At 40.9% G+C, this 17,933-nt stretch overlaps 3 protein-coding genes across 5 annotated transcripts; 1 reads left to right on the top strand and 2 right to left on the bottom strand.

Annotated features, from left to right (window-relative positions):
• Positions 1-577: 577 nt before the first annotated feature.
• On the top strand, positions 578-3,142 carry LOC311269939 (lipocalin-like). 2 transcript variants are annotated; one of them, XM_084374501.1, is made up of 6 exons: positions 578-752; positions 1,288-1,427; positions 2,247-2,326; positions 2,448-2,561; positions 2,657-2,758; positions 2,864-3,142. In XM_084374501.1, the coding sequence occupies exons 1-6, from the start codon at positions 660-662 to the stop codon at positions 2,881-2,883; spliced, it is 549 nt and encodes a 182-aa protein (XP_084230627.1). In that variant the 5' UTR covers positions 578-659; the 3' UTR covers positions 2,884-3,142. The 2 variants fall into 2 exon arrangements, with proteins under 2 accessions (XP_084230627.1, XP_084230628.1); XM_084374502.1 differs by having other exon boundaries at positions 2,247-2,320.
• A 964-nt stretch (positions 3,143-4,106) lies between these two features.
• LOC311269262 (zinc finger Y-chromosomal protein 1) lies at positions 4,107-14,125 on the bottom strand. 2 transcript variants are annotated; one of them, XM_084373327.1, is made up of 8 exons: positions 13,774-14,125; positions 10,974-11,070; positions 10,414-10,728; positions 8,887-9,036; positions 7,852-7,980; positions 7,625-7,759; positions 7,337-7,480; positions 4,107-7,017 (listed from the first exon to the last, which is right to left on the bottom strand). In XM_084373327.1, exons 2-8 carry the CDS (start codon positions 11,038-11,040, stop codon positions 5,717-5,719), a joined length of 2,241 nt encoding a protein of 746 aa, XP_084229453.1. In that variant the 5' UTR covers positions 11,041-11,070; positions 13,774-14,125; the 3' UTR covers positions 4,107-5,716. The 2 variants fall into 2 exon arrangements, with proteins under 2 accessions (XP_084229453.1, XP_084229454.1); XM_084373328.1 differs by lacking the exon at positions 7,625-7,759 and having other exon boundaries at positions 13,774-14,123.
• Positions 14,126-14,886: 761 nt separating this feature from the next.
• LOC311269206 (diamine acetyltransferase 1-like) lies at positions 14,887-16,633 on the bottom strand. The gene is made up of 6 exons (XM_084373234.1): positions 16,422-16,633; positions 16,290-16,341; positions 16,122-16,202; positions 15,921-16,022; positions 15,748-15,788; positions 14,887-15,651 (listed from the first exon to the last, which is right to left on the bottom strand). Exons 1-6 carry the CDS (start codon positions 16,485-16,487, stop codon positions 15,484-15,486), a joined length of 510 nt encoding a protein of 169 aa, XP_084229360.1. The 5' UTR covers positions 16,488-16,633; the 3' UTR covers positions 14,887-15,483.
• Positions 16,634-17,933: the final 1,300 nt, after the last annotated feature.

The following is a 17,933-nucleotide window of genomic DNA, read 5'->3' on the forward strand; positions in this document are numbered from 1 at the left end:
ATCTGACAAATGAGGAGGGGGAAGTATTTGCCGACTTTAAGCCCATAAATTAGTCACCACAGTTTCCCAGGAAAGCATTTCAGCTCACCCAATGTTGATGCATTAGGAATCCAATCTGCAGGGGCGTTTGTGTTGTCTCTGTGTGTTGCTATTACAACTGCTGACGGACAAATTTTATTCTGTGGTCTCTGCCACAGAAAGCACTGGAGGGCAGCCACAGCTTTGTTTACCACTCGTGGTTACTGTGTTTTTACTGCTCATACTCACGAATAGGAGGCTGCAACACGAAACTGCATTGTCAAATACAGTCCTTTCCAACTCTATCTAACTACCTAACCTTTATCAGTTGTTTTTTCTTGGCATGTTTCTCCTGCCTGGTGCCCACTGTCATGCGTTCACATCTCACACGGTTGATTGCACCCTGCCCTGGCAGGACTTAAAGCTTCCCTTGTGGCTGTGTATGTTTGTCTGAAGCTTCTCGTGTTCGAACCCGTCCCAGCTCCAGGGTTTGTGTGGGTGTGGGTGTATGTGTGTGTGCTGGCTGGGAGGGAACTCACTCTCCACTATATAAAGGGTTGTCAGGCAGGACTTGAACAACAGATTGGCTGACCTACATCCACACTCTTCTCCATCATCGTTCCTGCGACTGATCAGTAGCTATGACTTTACTGCTGACGGTGCTGGGAGCCATGCTCTGCTCCTGGACGGTTTCTTCTGATGTTGTACCACAGGCAGATTTTAATTTACAGGCGGTAAGACACATGAATTATCATCATTTTTTAAATTTTAGGCCTTATGCATTTTGTTCCATTCTTTCTCACAACAGCTGCAGCCTGAACATTTGTCGAAAGAGAGGATTTGCTGTTTCAGGATGTGATAGCATGCATTATGTTAGCTAGAATAAGAAAGGTTAAGAGCATTTGACTTTGACTGACTGTTGTAAACCTGTTTAACTTCCTGCTTATTTTGCAAAATGCATTTAAATAGCCGTGTACTGTTTGAGTTCTGAATATTTATGCACATTAGCACGTATTTGATAGATGATGCCCCATTTGTACTTTTACATTTGTACCCAACAATTTCAGGAAAAGTGCAATACACAAAATGTTACAATAGATATCTTTAAAGGCTTCTTTCTCAAAATGTGGTGTCTCGCCTCAGTATGTCTTCTATAGTGCTGGTAGCTGGTTGTTATTTAAATGCACCCTGTTGCAGTGACTGTTATCGGGTTATGTGGTGTTTACATTTCATTTCTGCTATGTTCACTTTGTGTGTGTGTGTCCATAGATGGCAGGGAAGTGGTACCTGGTTGGATTCGCCACTAATGCCCAGTGGTTTGTCAACCGTAGAGACAGCATGAAGGTGGGCACAGCTATGTTCACCCCAACTGCAGACGGGGACATGGACCTCTCATACGCCAGTCTCAAGTGAGTGTGAGAGGACACACAGGGATATCGAGGATATTTTGGGTCGTAACTCAAGTTAAAAGTCCAAACAGAAAAATATTATTATTTATTTAAAGGTGCAATACATATGAATTGGCCACCTGTTGAATTCATATTTCAAACAAATAGGGTGCAGCATATCACCAGAGTAACCGTTAACTGCTACTAACTGCAGCTGACACTGGCTAGTAAGCTAACGGTCGTATTAGCTGACTCTGCCCAGAACGGGAGTACTGGGGGAGTGTCAGCGTTGTTAACTATCAGACAATCAACTCTTATGGTACAAACTGGGTAGCGGCTAGCTGGTTAGCATGCTAACTTCAATTGATATCTCTGCAACTCAATACATGAATGTCTTCATGACCTTAAAACTGTTATTTATTCACATTATTACATATTGCTCCTTAAAAACTATAGTTTTTCCTTTTTCTTTTTAAGTTTGATTATGGCCATATTATTCCTAGTAATGTAGTTAAAGAATCACCTTTTTAATTGTTTCTGCTTTAAAGATTTTGCCACTAAATGTGGCATTTCACCCGCCACTTCCATTGCATTCCCGTCAACACACCGCTGTTGTTTGAATCGTCTGTCCCCTCAAATGATTGGCAGTTTGTCGCAATACCTAACGCTGCTAATGCTGGCTAGCTAACGTTAACATTGCTAATACTAGCTAACATTAATGTCGCCAATGCTAGCTAGCTAACATTAGGGCAGTACAATATGGTGGGCCCAGGTTGTTAAACTCAGCCATTTTCAAATTTTTTTCGGTGTGTACTTCATGTTTTAATGGTTTCCCTACAGCTCTGATGGCTCTTGCTGGAGACTGAACAACCTGGCCAAGAAGACTGACATGCCTGGAAAGTTCACGTACACAAGTGAGCGTGAGTGCATACACACGCACACATAAATACACATAGAAGCATGCATGCAACATTCACAAATTAAACCATCCGCTGCATTTCTGCTGTCACATGATCTGTTGTGCCCCCCTCACTTCGTCAGGCTGGGGGAACGAGAACGACATGCGCATGGTGGACGTGAAGTATGACGAGTACGCCCTCACTCACACCATTAAGACCAAGGGGGGTGTCCTCACTGTTGTCAACAAACTTTATGGTAAGGTAGTCATTATAGCCATGCAACACTCTGTCCTTTGAATGTGTTGAGCAGCTCAGTGCACTCATGCAAACTGATCTCCTGTGGTCCAACAGGCCGTAGCATGGACCTCAGCGCTGACCTGCTGGAGAAGTTCAGGCAGTTCTCCTTGGAGACTGGAGTCCTGCCTGAAAACATTGCTTTCCTTCCCAGAAATGGTACTTTTTTTTTTTTTTTTTACCTCATTCAAAAGGTTTTATGTGAAAATAAAAGGGAGATGTTATGCACTAATCACCTTAATCTTTTCTTTTTCCCTTCTTCAGCCGAGTGCCCAGCTGCCTAGATTCCAGCTCCTCATATGTCAATGATGCTGTCTGAAGACCTGAATTCTTGTTGCCAACAGTCTGCATCTATCCAGGTCTTCACCATAAACTGAACAAATGAATACAAAAGGATTTCTGTTTATTTCCTCTGCTCTATCAGATGCCACTCAACGTGACTAAAGCCTGGTTTCAATATACAATACTTTGCCTTTATCTATCAGCCAGCCTTCAAAGATTCCTATCAGACATGTTTTGAGAAATAAAATGTTCTGCTTTCAACAGAAATGTGTCTGATATGTTTTTTCCACAAAAAAGTTCAATTCAAAATCGAATTCTTAAAAAGCTGTCTAGTCCCTTCAGTCAAAAGTCTATTCTCATTGAATGTGCACTGGATGTTTCCACATAACACTTGTGTTAAAATGCATACTAGGACATGACTGACTTCCAAACTTGTGGTGAAAACTAAATCATGCTGGTACATTCTCGTCTTCAAGGTTCCCTGTGGAGTTCAATGAGTAGGTCCCCGATTTAATTGTCTGTTTTACAAACCCACAGGAAGATTGCAAGTTAGTAATCATGGTGAAAAATGCAAGTTTCATTACAAGTTGTGTAAATGAAAAGATACTTCCTTTGTGTGGTGCGGCCACACATGAATGTTCGTGCATGTGTTTATGAGGTGACTAAATCTGGGTTGAACCACCAAGGACTCATTTTTAAACCCGATATAATCATGGTTCAACTTTAAATATTGTTGTGCAACACTTTAAAAGTAGCTCGAAATTGAGAAAGAATACATTTAATTTATTTCTTTACAACTCTTTACTCTAAAACTAAATTATATCCAATTCTGGCTCACCAAAACTTTAAACTCCAGTTTACACTGTGGTCCAGTATGATCTTGAGGTTTAATAAATAATAATAAATAACAAACATTGCTATAAAATCAAGATGGCAGAGTGCAGTTTGAAGCATTCGCATTCAATCGAAAGCTTCGACTTCAGCTACCTGAGGCATATCTAGCACTTGTTTGCACTGTTTGAGGTAGCTAGTGTTAGCAGGATAGCTAGCAAGCACCAGGAAGAGTGAAACAAATGGCTCCTCACTGAGCTCAAAATGTTAATAATTAACAAGGGGAATCAGCATGTTGTAGTAGTCAGAATATTTTCAGATCTAACTGAGTTTCAGCAAATCCAGAGTTGAACCTGTTGGAACAGTGACAGTGGGCAAATAAAAGACAAACGGCTAAAATACTTTGCTTTTATTACCTTTTTTAACAAATACGTTGAAGTACATCCATAACAACACAGTTGAGATTTCCTTTTTAATCAAGTGTTTACATCTACACGCTTTGTACAGATTTGTATACAAAACAATAATTTACGTCCCATAGAAGTCTAGTTACACTTAACTATACAACAACTTATAAATGAAATAAATATAAAAACAGAAATAATCACAGGTGATAACAAAAATGTAAAAAGCCATAGTACAAGTACACCACCAGCACCTGTCTTCTGAAGTTGCATCTAAAAAGATATACACTGTCCCTTTCTAATGGTAAAAGTACATCTGAGTGTAGGTGAAAAAACAAAGAGTTCAGTCCATCGTTTCATAACAGCAGCACCAGATACACTGTATGATTCCCATTTAGGCCAGACAGTTATATTAGGACATTGATTTTAACTTTTTTTTTTTAACCCAGCCTAATATTGGTATCACACTGATGCTTGTAGATTATGCAAACAGATATCCTGTCAATTCATATGAAAAACAAGTTTGTTCATAGAAAAACAAACCACCTGTAAGAACAGCTCGTATATTTTCCTTATCACAAAAATGTCCTCCTCGCAAATTAATGGGATTTCACTCCCAAGGTAGCATTAAAATACTGTCAGTGTCATATCTACTGCTTTGGGCACAAGTTCTGAAAAACTTACAGTACACTTATTGACTTCAAACAGAAATATCAGACAGGTGTATGATAATCAAGCGACGGCATAATAATGATCCCTTGGTGATATACTGTAGGTGCATATGTGAACTTTTATTCACTACCATGATACATCCACTATTCCATTGTGTGTTTTGTGTTATTTCATGATCGTAGACCTCTGTGTACAAGCTAAGATTGATTGTTTCTGCTCTATGGGTGCTGAACACAGCCAGCCTTGGGTTTCTGTTAACACAACAAAAAGCACTATGTTACAGAGTGGTGGGGTCAGAGCACCAGGAAGCACAACAGATGCTTTTGTTGTCATTCACTCTTCCTCTCTTGCACACACACACACACACACACACTCTCACTCTCTCACATACACATACACACCACACGACTTGATTACTGCATTCATCATGATCTTGACCAGGATGGCAAGTGCTACTGGGAACAGGTTGCTAATTCATACTGCTGTGTTTAGTACATTTTAACAAAATGACGCAAACGTTTTGGAAAATTACACAGTTCTGAGACGAATAATTAGGACCATTGTGACTGACAACTGATTGCTGTCTGCAAAATTAAAAATGTATATCTACAAAGAGACATCTGCACAATCTGCCATGCACACTGTCACCAGCGAGGGACATGCAGTTAAAAGTGCAAGTCTACAGAGAGGTTCTGCTGCTAACTCTGACAGAGCGTTAACGTTATGTACATGTGTATACATTTCTGAACAAACATTAGGCTGAGGATCAAAAAAGAGCAAAACAACAGAACGGACTAAGTGCAGCACGCGCACACACACCACATTATTTCAATGTGAATGGCGCTGTGCTGAGGGTGCAGTGATTGGGGTGTGATGGTTGCTTCGACATTGTTCTTTTGTTGTGGCACAGTATTTGGCTCGCTTAGAGTCACTCTGCCTGCACCACGTCCTTGTGATGGCGCATGATATGCTGGTTCTTCTCCGAGGGTCGCCGGAAGCCTTTTGAACAGATCTCGCAGCGGTGCGGATAGTCTTTTGTGTGAATGGAGATGACGTGTCGCTTGAAACCCGAAGCGTCCCCGGTGCTGTAGTCACAGTACTGGCACTGGTAAATTCTCCTTTCTTTTTGTCCTTTGCCAATAACTACAGTCACACTGCTGGCTAAGCTGGCGGCACTGACTCTTCCAGGCGGGCCAGCGCCGCCGGACCCGCTCGGTGCAGACTTTTTGGGTGTCGCAACAGGAGTGTGTGTCTCTGTCCTCTTGGCCTCACTCTTTTCAGGAGAGGCCTGTTGCTCTTTTGTATGGACAGACAAGATATGACGACTGAGAACAAAAGGGTCTGCAATTTTAAAGTTGCAGTGACGGCACTGATGGAGTTTCTTGGTGCGGTGGGATACCGAGTGCTTCTTCAGTTCCGACGGCCGGTGGAAGCCTTTACCACAGATGGCACATTTGTGTGGGTAGTCCTTGGTGTGAACGGATATGATATGGCGTTTCAGGTCACTGGAGTTGGAACTTTTGTGGTCACAGTGGGCACAATGGTGGGTCTTATTCTCCTCATGTGTTAGTCCGTGCTGCATTAACTCCTCCTCCTCTGCAAAGGTCTGGAAACAGCGCTCGCATTTGTATGGCATCTCTTTGCTATGCTTAGTTTTGATGTGCGTCTTGAGATTAGAGGAATCAGCCGACTTGTAGTCGCAGTACAGGCAGGAGTAAGGCTTCTCGCCTGTGTGTGTGCGCATGTGTTTCTTCAACTCAGACGGGTGTCGAAAGCCTTTTCCACATTCCACACAGATGTGGGGGAAGCTTTTGCTGTGAACAGCCAACAAGTGCCGATTGAGCAGTCCTTGCTCAGCAGTTTCATAGTCACAGAACTTGCATTTATGCATCTTGGTGGGCGGTGGAGGCGGCTGGTTCTTGGGCTCTCTGTGGTGGTGCTGCAATCTGTGAGAGAACAGCGCTGCCTGCTGGTGGAACTCCTTGCCACACATTTCACACTCGAAGGGGGCCTTGCTGCTCAGAGCGTGCACCTCCATGTGGTTGTGGAGGCTGGCTTTCTTGTTGGTGGTGAAGTCACAGTCTGTACATTGGTACTTTTTCCTCGTCAGAACATCCTGGTGATGATTCTTGGTGTGGCGTTTCAGGAACCCTCGTGACTTGAACTTTTTGCCACAAAGCATGCAGGGGTAGACGGTCAAAGGCTGACCGTATGGACCAATGATGATGGCTAGAGAGAGAAATGACAAGAGGGAGACAAACTTTTCGTAATCTTTCATTCTTCGTATTTTAATCCTATGAAAATTAGTGCAATATCCAAATGATGGAGGTAAAATGTGCTGCAAAAATATTTTCAACTTATGAATAATTACAATAATGTGCTTGTAGCTTTTATCCTTAAAGCATCCTTTCTGCTTTTGCTGAGCACTACACAGCTCCACTCTAACAATGATGATTCAAAGTTCTTCTTTGCGGTATGATGAACATTTACGTTCGTAACTGGCATATGAAGACAACTTCCACATCGACTGACTTCGTGTTGCTCTTACCTGTCTGTACCTGGCGAGGCTCCGACCGTCTCCTGCTCTTGTTGCGTTGTCTGTTCATTTCATCCACCCCGTCGGACTCATCGATGTGCAGCAGTGCACTGGCTGCACCGTTTCGGTTTTCACAACTCTCACTGTCATCTGCACCTGTGAGAGCAACAGGATGTCTTTAATTTGAAAATAAACAAAACCAGCCATTGTAAAAGCTTAAGCCAAGACACTCAGAGACGTGGTTGATGCACAGCCTTCCAGTGTTGTTTTAAAAGCAATTTAATAGACAGGGGTGCTGACCATAAGCAGCTGCCCAGGCCACAGGCATGAAGTCCTTGCTTAGAGACACGCTGTCATACGAGCGGTCGTGAGTTACTGGCTCTTCACCTCCTACCACCACCTCCATATAAACCTCATCAGTCACCTTGGACCCACCTGTAGATGAGCCCAACATGTACAAAACCAAAAAACTAGTGACGTTTACTTTCATGACAGTCAACCCCGCTCGTTTGGTCAAAACAACTCACCGTGGTTCCCTTGATTGTGATGAGAATCTCCGACAGACATGTAAACCATCTTCTCTCTGAGCGTCTGGCCTGAAGAATCGTTTAACGCCACGCTCTCCGTGTCTCCGTCGCTGATGTCAACTGATTCTCCTGTAGAATAAAAACACCTTTTAAATCCTACATGTTTTGGCAAATTATTGGTCAATCTCTGGGAAACCCGGATATACAATGCTCGTTTCACAATCATATTGGCCAAAGTAAGGAGGAAAACCAGTGGGGATGATACAGTCTATAACTGTTAATTACTATTAGGGGTGTAATGGTACATGAACACGTCCAGAACCATCACAGTACGGATGTCACACTTTTGGTACATCCTGTCATATGAAGAATAGGTCCGACTGTGACACTATGGCCACTTATGAGCCCTGTATCATCAAAACATTGTAATTTAAAAAAGGTGGCCCACCAGAGAGTACAACAAAGTGGTGCATCTCGTCAGAGTTGCTATAAGGCAGGAGTTGTTGGTGTGACGTGTGGGAGAGAAAATGGAAAGTTTGCTGCTGCTCAGCGCATTAACGTTATGTTTCCATGTCCTGTTTATTATAAAACCTGCCTAGTTAGTCAAACCCAAGATGCTCTGTGAAATTGCTGGTAGCAGCATTTCTTTTCTGCAAGCAACTGAATACATCATTTTTATTTGCATTCTCTTAGATTAAATTCCTCAGTATAGCTAGCCAGCTAACTTTGTTTCAAGCTTCTGAGGCATGCAACCAAGTTATGGACATGTGATGTAGAGACAAAGACACTTTCAAACCCAAAAAGGGGATGCATGTTCTCTGCTGGGTGAGTTCAGTGGGTCAGAGTGAATGAGGGAAACGGCAGTGACTTCATTGGTGTGCTAAAGAGCAACTACTGCTGTACAGCAACTCTGAGGGGACACACACACTAGTTCAAATTCAGACACACATAATAAATCAAATGTACCGTTACAGCCCTAATTATTATATCACATAAAGTATATCCTCACACAAGTTAAAGCTGAATTGCACTCACCCATGTCATCCTCTCCAGAATCTGCCTTGAAGATGTACACCTTTATCACCTCCTGTCCATCCTCGTCCTTCTCCACTTCCTGGTCCTCCACAGCTCCCTCCACTGTCACCTCTGTACCATCCTCAGACACCATTTTACCAGCTTCGTCCACTAGCGATGGGGGTACACATATCACATTTCATGAGAGAAGTGTACCAGACATGAGCTGGTGAGAGCATCAATTCTGACAACTTCAATGCTTATCACCTCACCCCTATGAATGTGTAGTGAGGACATGGCTTGAATTTCATTTTACCATATCAGTATATCTACAAATTCTATGAAACTGACCCCAATGAATACTCAATTTTCACACAAGCTTGTCTGACTACTCAAATGTTCAATTCTGAGGTTCTGTACCATTAATTATCTTCAAAAATAATCTGCTTAGGAGAAGTTCTGGTTTATCAATACAACAGCAAATCAAAACTGAGTTGAAATGACACCACTTCAAAACACCTCATAATCTTTATATATGGTTATTAATGTTTTAGTGGCTAATCTAATGTCAAAGCACTCAAAATACATTGTGTTTCCACTAACGCACAGATTACATTCAAATGGTAATGATAGTCTGCTTCATTACTATCTTCAGACTGTGAACCAAGTACCACTTTGGGGTTGTTCGACAATGACAATGTACAGTGGTGCAGACAGCGCTGCGTAATTGTGCAATTACTGTAGAATGAAGGAAACTGGCTGCTTGTCATTATTATGTGGCTCTGTAGAAGTGATGTTGACATTTGTTACAGTCTGAAATAGTTCACCAACTAAAGTGCCAGCAGAAACCAGAGCCAATATTTTGAACGCTAAGTATCACAAGCTCATCTTTTTTAAGCCAACAAAAATCAACGGCACTTCTTTACTGTACAGAGATGTTTTTAGATACTTGTAGAGCTGCAACTAACATATTTTTGTTGTCAAGTCATCTGTCGATTATTTTCTTGACTAAAGGATTAGTTGTTTGGTCTTTAAAATGGCAGAAAATAGTGAAAAATGTCAATGATGATATCCTCAAATGTCTTGTTTTGTCCACAACCTAAATACATTTAGTTTTATCGTCATAGAGGAGTAAAGAGACCAGAAAATATTCATATTTAGGAAGCTGGAATCAGAGTTTTTTTGTAGAAACAAACTACAAAAAACATTTGATTATCACAATTGCTGGCATGTAATTAACTCGTTCCAGTTCTAGGTACTTGACATAAACTAACAAGGTACTGCAGATATTACACATTTGGACTAAATTTGGTAATAATACATAGATTAATGACTGCTGCCCCTGATAAATAAGAAATGAATAAATAAAATCGCATTTCATTCATTTTGAATGTTCCCTTGATGCATTCAAACTTAGCTTTTTTTGAGTTTTAGTTAGGGATCTCATCTACCCAATAAAACACATAAAATGACTAAGTGTAAATGGGGCCAAAATTCTTTCCAGAGGAGCAATGGCACATCTGATTGCAAATAGAGCAGTACACTTACAAGATATCATTAGGTAATCTCCACAGCCATCTTGGTCATCCTCCTGCTGCTCTGGGTCCAGCCCATCTTCGGGGATGTCTCCCATGGCAACACCTTCCTCATCACCCTCCAGAGCCATCACGCAGGTTTCTACAGCAACATCTTCATCCTCATCGCAGTGCACATACTCAGACACCACATCCTCCACAGCATCCTGGATGACCAGTTCATCTGGGGCAAACCGGTGAACTGCCATGCCTTCCCCCTCGCCCTCTGACACCAACACAGTCTCTTGAAGCTCCACAACAAACTCCTGCCCGCCGGCACCACCCTCATCTGGAAGAAGCAGGATTACCCAGTTAACCACATAGCAGTCAAATGCAACAGTTCATAGTGTGTGGCTGTTTTAAATGGCATATTAAAGGTTTTTAATCTTACCAACACTTTTGTCAATCAAATGTGCTAAGTCATTTGACTAACCAAAGAGCCCCGCTTATTAAAACACCCGAACACTGTCATGTTTATCGGAAAGCATACACACATATATAAATACACACATTAAAATAAGCATGGCTAATTACCCGATCCGTGTAAGATTATTTTAGGCTCTTCGGAATGTATTGAAAGCCTGGTGACATCCTCATCCATTGTCCTCGCACTGCATTTGTTACTGGAGAGCTGGAAGCAAGTGACAGAGAGCTTAGATGACTGTGACCGAAACTGATGGAAACAAACCAAACAAACCACATCACCTTCAAAAAATGATAGATCACTTATACATAATATTTGTAATATTACATACTTAAATAACTTAAAATCAGTCCATCACTACATCTTCACATGCCATTTCATACAGGTTCAGTTATTCTTTCTAGTATGACGCTTACTAGCAGACTGAATCAACTGTCAATCACTAAAGTCCATCTTAATCACACAATGTACTAATTGCATAACACAGAATGATATTAGGAATGCAGCGATGGCTGATATTTGCCTTGTTGACTACTATCTGCCTATCAGTTAACAAGATGACATTTACCGATAGCAGTGGCCAATGTTTATGTGTTTGTGCCGGCACATTCATGAGTGTCTGCTTGTAAAACATCACTGCTATCGGTCAGTAAGACTATGCAAGTACTGAACGGTTCTTCTCATTGAGTAGGTAGTAGTATAGTGGTCTGAAAAGGCTTTTGAAGCAGTAACTTCCTAAATAAAAAAAAAAATTAAAAAAATCCCGTGAAAGGCTATATATAAGGTTGTTGTAAATTTGTACGATCAAATTTGTGCTGAAGATGTTGTTTTCTTCGGCACAAAAGAGGGAATAAATAATAACAACAACAGAATTTTTTCTTATTTTAAACACCGCTATTGGCCCAGAATTTCACAATCACTGCAACTTATTCTGCACTTACCCTCGCAAGAAATCCATGTATGTGTTTATGGTCATTAATGTGATTTGAAACTAATTGATTTTTATAACAGAAAACCAGATGATGCCACAAATGTGAATCTAACACTGCATGTTAGCCTAAACACAATCAACTGATTTATTTTCCAGATGCGACCAGGGAAAGCCACAAACAGCTCGTCATCCTTTGCTTGTTGAATACAAACATGGTGTGTGTGTGTTGCTAATTTGACATTATAATACGATTCACATGATAGAGGGGTCACTGGCCTGGTAGTGCACAACTGCTGCTGCCTGAGCATCACACTCACAGCCATCTATCCTTAAAAGACTCTTGTTGCAGTTAATATTGCATTTAATGGTTTGTTTGGGCTTGATAAAGTGAACCCTGTGTACAATTGACATTTTCTACTAGAAATCAGGCTGGGTGTGAAACCTCATCTCCTTTTTAGTAGCAATATAAATGTGTCCAACTCTTTGGCACCATGTATTGAAAACTGTCATAAACCAAAGAGTAGCATCATATGATTGATTGTTAATTTGTACATAGCAGTATCTTTTCATTGAAGCACTAGTACAGAAACTTTTCCAACAATACCTTGCCCTGAATTGCATATTTATCTAAAAAATAAATATGCAATTAACTTTTTATAACAGTCTGCCATGTTTTGAAGCCTTCCAAGCTGCTCTGTTTTATATCCTGCTGCTACAATGAACAAGTTTCTCTGTGGAGACTGAGAGCTTCGTTTGTTTTGATATTTCATTCACATGTATTTACACCAAACAAGATAAGGTCACCTCAAATTGAGTGTTTCTCTTACGGATGAAAACACTCACTAGTCGATTAAAATACAATTAAGGTGATGTGTTTTTGCAGGATTAGCTTGTGGCTGCGACAAATGTCAGCAAGTGAAATGACCAGTGGCATAATTACCATGCCTGCACCACTTCACCTACCGAAATTAAACGAATACTTCAGTCACACAGGCACCTTCATCACCGTAGCGATGAAGATGAGACAATATGCGACAAAAATCTCTCCCTGTCACACACACAGGGGGATGCGGAGATGTAAACAGTGGTGTGGACGATGCAGCCGGGGTGCCATTTAATTTCCACTGAACGTACCATCCCCCCACCTCCAGGTGGAAAAATGATGACAACGGTGTGTGGAGATGTGGCTCACGACACGGTGCATCAGTGTGCTGAAAGACGCCGCCAACACATTAAAACATACCAGGGTGATGAGACTAACTTAGCTTGCCCATTCATGCAACACTACACACAGCGTAGCCGATGAGACGATTAACGGTAATGTCTTCAACTGACCACTGGAGTAGCTTTAGCACCGATTACTCACGCAAAGTCCGATTGTCACGGCCAAAACACACATTTAGGAAGAGGTGGCTGCAGCCTACACACATGCAACATAATAAGAGTGCATAATAAATAAGGGTGGTCACGTTTGGTCTAAAATGTCGCGACTCTGTAGCAGCCAGCTAGCGGGAGGAGGCTAAAGACACACACTCATTTTCTACAACCGATTTTCATCACACTAGCGTCCGCCATTTTGTTAGCTTGGTGTCTGGACGAATGCTAATTTCAACACTAAATGAAAATACCCCTCGGCGAGGAAAATATTTAATTTGAAATGTATCGAAGGCCAAACTGTATATTAACTGTTAGAGTCCATATCAAATCGCGTTAACGTTAGCAAACGACAACCGGCGGATACAAAACCCGCTTCTTTCAGCAAGATGGCTAGCTAACCGGATAGGCCAGAATTGCCAATTACGGCCTCTATAGAGGCCTGGGCCTGAGAAGAAAAGGCCCACCCCTCTGCGGCCTCTCGGTAAGAATGAGAAATAAATTAAAAAATACACATGCATGCAAAAACAAAGACACACGGACACGCACAAATGCAAACATAGCTCTGCAAACGGGCGCCCTAAGAGCAAAAATGACCCGCGTACCAGATATATGCTGCAGGGATGGCCTCCGTCCGCTCCTCGGCTTCCCAGGCCGCCTGGTTCCCCCAGACTCGGGCTGGATTCAGTCGGGAATTTTGTGTTATTTGGGCGGGCCGGAGAGGAGCAGAGAAGGAGGGGTTAGGGGTTGTTTCTGGAGCTCTGCTGAAAGCAAAGCAGGGCGTCTGAAGCCAGATCTTGTCATGCTACAGCCCCCCGCTCCTCCAGCTCCGAGGCCGCCGTCAGCACGACACGTCACAGCCCGAGAGCAGCAGGAAAATGCGGAAGGGTTGTGGTGGAAATCACACCGGCAGGCACCAAACAGGCCATAATCTGAGGACCGCCGCTCAAACGGGTTATGTCAAAACGTGCACTGTAGTGTTAATTTTAATTAGTTTGCGCCCCAAGGTTGGTGTAGCGGGTAATGGAGTGAGGAGGACTGCTTCAGTTCCCCGAACAGTAGATTCGCATGCAGCAGAGAGGTGTGGACAATAAAATATGATTAAACTATGACCTCCAGACATCCAACATTTTAAAAAAACAACCTGACACCATCAGTTTCATTGTGAGTGTAAACCTGATTGTTTCTTCAGAAGGAACAAAAATCCTTTATGGCTTAAGTTTATTCACATTTCCTTATTTATATAAAGCCAATAAATGGCTAGTTAATCACTTTAGGGAAAACAATATAAATAAATTGCATTTTTTTTCCCCTGCAGGCAGATGTATAAAGTAAGACAATATAACACATTTACCCCTCAAATGTATATGAATAACAATTTTAAGCAGATAAGTGCATTTACACATTTACTGTACCTGCTTAAGAACAATTTGTATGTTGGCTACTTGTATTTTACATATTTGTGTTCTGTGTTTAATGGGGAAATACTGTACTTTTGATTTCAGAACTATTATCCGACAGCTAATTTACTTATATACATATTAGGCTGTATACAAAGTGATCATCAGCCTACAGCACCAAATACATTATGCGTTATGTATAATAGGTCCAATTAGTTCCAGTTAAAATCCAACTTACATGTTAATACATATGTAATTATAATTCAATATTATAACATATAATGATATAACACTGACACAGACCATTTTAGTGGATAATGAGTACTTTATTTGTGATACTTTAGATACACGTAGCAGATAATACTTCTTTACTTTAACTTAAGCAACATTTTCAATACAAGACTTTTACTTGTAGACCTAATGGAGGATTTTTCAACATTTGGGTCTTGCTACATTTACTTTGTTAAAGGAACCGAAAACCGCCACCAATGGAGCTACTTGCACGTAAGGATTAAACTTTGTCATGTTACTTGTTCCCTTTAATTATAGGAATAATTACAGCCAGATGTTATTTGAAAATGCATGGTTTTAATGTAAGAGCAACAAAAAATATGTTTGCAAAACAAAAACACTCCCTCTACAAATAATTATTACAGTGTTCCCACCTTGGGGGTCAGTTCCCAAGAAGTGGTTGCAAGATGAAAAATGCATACAATTGTGTACAGTTGATTTTTCTCAAATCTTGAAAGAATTTCACTTACTTACAACACCATGGCTACAATTAGCAGAACTCATCTATTATCAAAGTTATCAGTCGATTTTTTAAATGTATTTATTAAGTCTGTGCCTAATCAATCACCAAACAAAACAAGATTATTGCACCAAAAGTCAGTACAAGTCAGTTTAAAGTAAACTCTATTTGGTCGTCATTTTCAGCAGCTCCTGCTTTTCAATCTCAAAAAGACGCCAGCCCTCCTCCAAGGAGAGGTCAGCCGCTCCTTTTCGCTTGTAGAACTCGATGGACTTGGTGTTGTTTTCTGCCACTATGAAGTGCATGGCGCTACAGCGAGTCTTCACAGCCGTCTAAGGGAAGGGGGAAATGAAACTCGTAAAAACACATGGACATATGAAGTGCTGAATAAAGTTGAGTCAGCTGTAAATGTACACTGATAACCATACCTCGCTCAGAACCTTCAGGATTCGTGAACCAATGCCAAGACCTGGTGAAAGATTGTACAGAGTGCAGTTAAAACAGTCAGTACGTGACAGTGTGTGTGTCTGTAAAACATTTTCTCTGTAACTGATTAACTTTTACCATCATCATATATATGGCGGCACTTTAACAACCTTACCACGGAAGTCTTGCATGACGTAAAAGTCCTCCAAGTAGAGAAGCTTTCCAATCCAAGGGTCATATGTGAAGTAGTACATGGCAAAGCCAATCACACTGTAGTCTAGGGGAAAACACCCAAGAAAGGGGTTTCATTTAAAGAGTAAACCTTCAATTTATTAAGAAATATGACTCTTATGTCATGTTAGTGTCATGTTTTTACCATCTGAGCTCTGCTCTTTTGGGACTTCAGCGACCAGGCAGTGGTAGAATGGATGATCACCAAAGCCGTCTTCAAGTAGTTCTACAAGGGGGACATAGCTTTTATCAGCATGTATGAAGCTAGGTAACTATGTGTATAAAATGTATGACTCAACATAAACTACCGCACCTTTCTCACTCAGCACGACCTTCTCTTCCATCTCTTCAAATTTAGCAAGTTCCTACAAGGCAAAAACATAACAGATTAGTTGTTAAATGTCCTATCGTTTGTCAAATATAAGGCTATAAACATTCTGCTTACCTTTATGAGTCGCAAGATATCAGACACGTCGGTGGGTTCGGCTTTCCGTAATATAAAACTGGCCATTTTCTCTTTTTACCCTTTTTCCCTTTACTCACTAGTCCTCTGAATGTGAATAAAAGCAAAATTTGTTTCTTCATTCGCTCCTCAGGAGGTCATCCCCCGACAAAGAATAAGGAAATCCAGCAGACTTGCATTGGATGTGTTGAAGAGAGTGGTACAGCAGCTTCACTTACTTCCCTTTTATGTTTTCCTGAAGGAGGTGAACCCATTCAGTAACCCATATATGGTCAAACAGCCCTTTACACCCTGTGTTTTTCTTCTTCTGCTGACTCCTTATCTTTGTGTGGATCGCTGTTCTTAATTTGAATGTTGTTCAAAAGTTAAATATTAACCAGACCTGGAAAAAAAACAGGACCAGGGCACATAACGTCTGTAGAACTGAGTAAAGAATGACCCGTGGGTGAAAATGAATGTGAAATGTGAAACATTCCACGATAAACCAATTGTTTTTCAGTCAGTCACTCCTGCTCTGCAAACATTCAGACTCATACACGACCAATCCTTTGCATTGCTGAAACCAGAAAAACAAAACTTTAATTGATTTATTGCAGGTACCATTTATGTAATATGTAATTAATAGGTTGTACCTACAATAAAAAGTAAACAAAGATAATGAGTTGGGACATTTAAGCCAATCAGATGTCAACAGCCAGAAAGGAACAGGTGAATAACTCTTGATTAGAAAGCTTATGCTGCGTTCCAGACAATTCAGAAATTGAAAACTACAATGGATCGCCACTTGAAGAGTTCCTACTTGTAAACTCATTACACATCAATCCACCCCGACTTCATGAGGAGCAGTAGTCTGATGTCACACAAAAACAGACCATTTTACACAGCAGCCATTTTTCTCTGATGTCACACTCTGCGTGGGCAGATCAAATGTGGCCCTGCTGTGTTCCTGGGTGCAGGTAAATTCATTCCTTATTATCAACACACATCTTGCACATCTGACTTGCTCAAGAGCAATTTTTCTGCTGCTATGAACAAACCAGAAACATGATATTTATGCTTTTAGATGCATTTCAATAGCATTTGCAGAGTGTAAAAGGCTGTCATCCTATTTCCTAAAAGTAATACTAGTAAAAAACACATGATAGTCACTACTACGACAAAAAGAAGTTAAATTTTTTCTTTAATTTTTTTAATAACCTGAGCTGTTTTTTTTTCTCCATAGCTACTATACTTTCCACGCCATCAAATTTATATTGTGTAGTTTCATGCACAACCTTGAATTTGTGTTTTTCTTAGTGTGTATTTTAAGTCATGTTTCCTTAACTTTGCAGAAGTTCAGCCGGTCAGTGGCATTTTCAGTAAATGTTCCCATATCCCATTGAATAGTACACTTGTTTTCAGTTCCTTTTTTCTTTAGGATGACGCAGGGATGTGACATTAACCAACTCTAAAGGCAAAGTTTAATATACACTGTTCAATCTTGCCTTTTATCTA

The sequence above is a fragment of the Pagrus pagrus genome (assembly GCF_965226575.1).
Source record: "Pagrus pagrus genome assembly, chromosome: 14".
Taxonomy (NCBI): Eukaryota; Metazoa; Chordata; class Actinopteri; order Spariformes; family Sparidae; genus Pagrus; species Pagrus pagrus.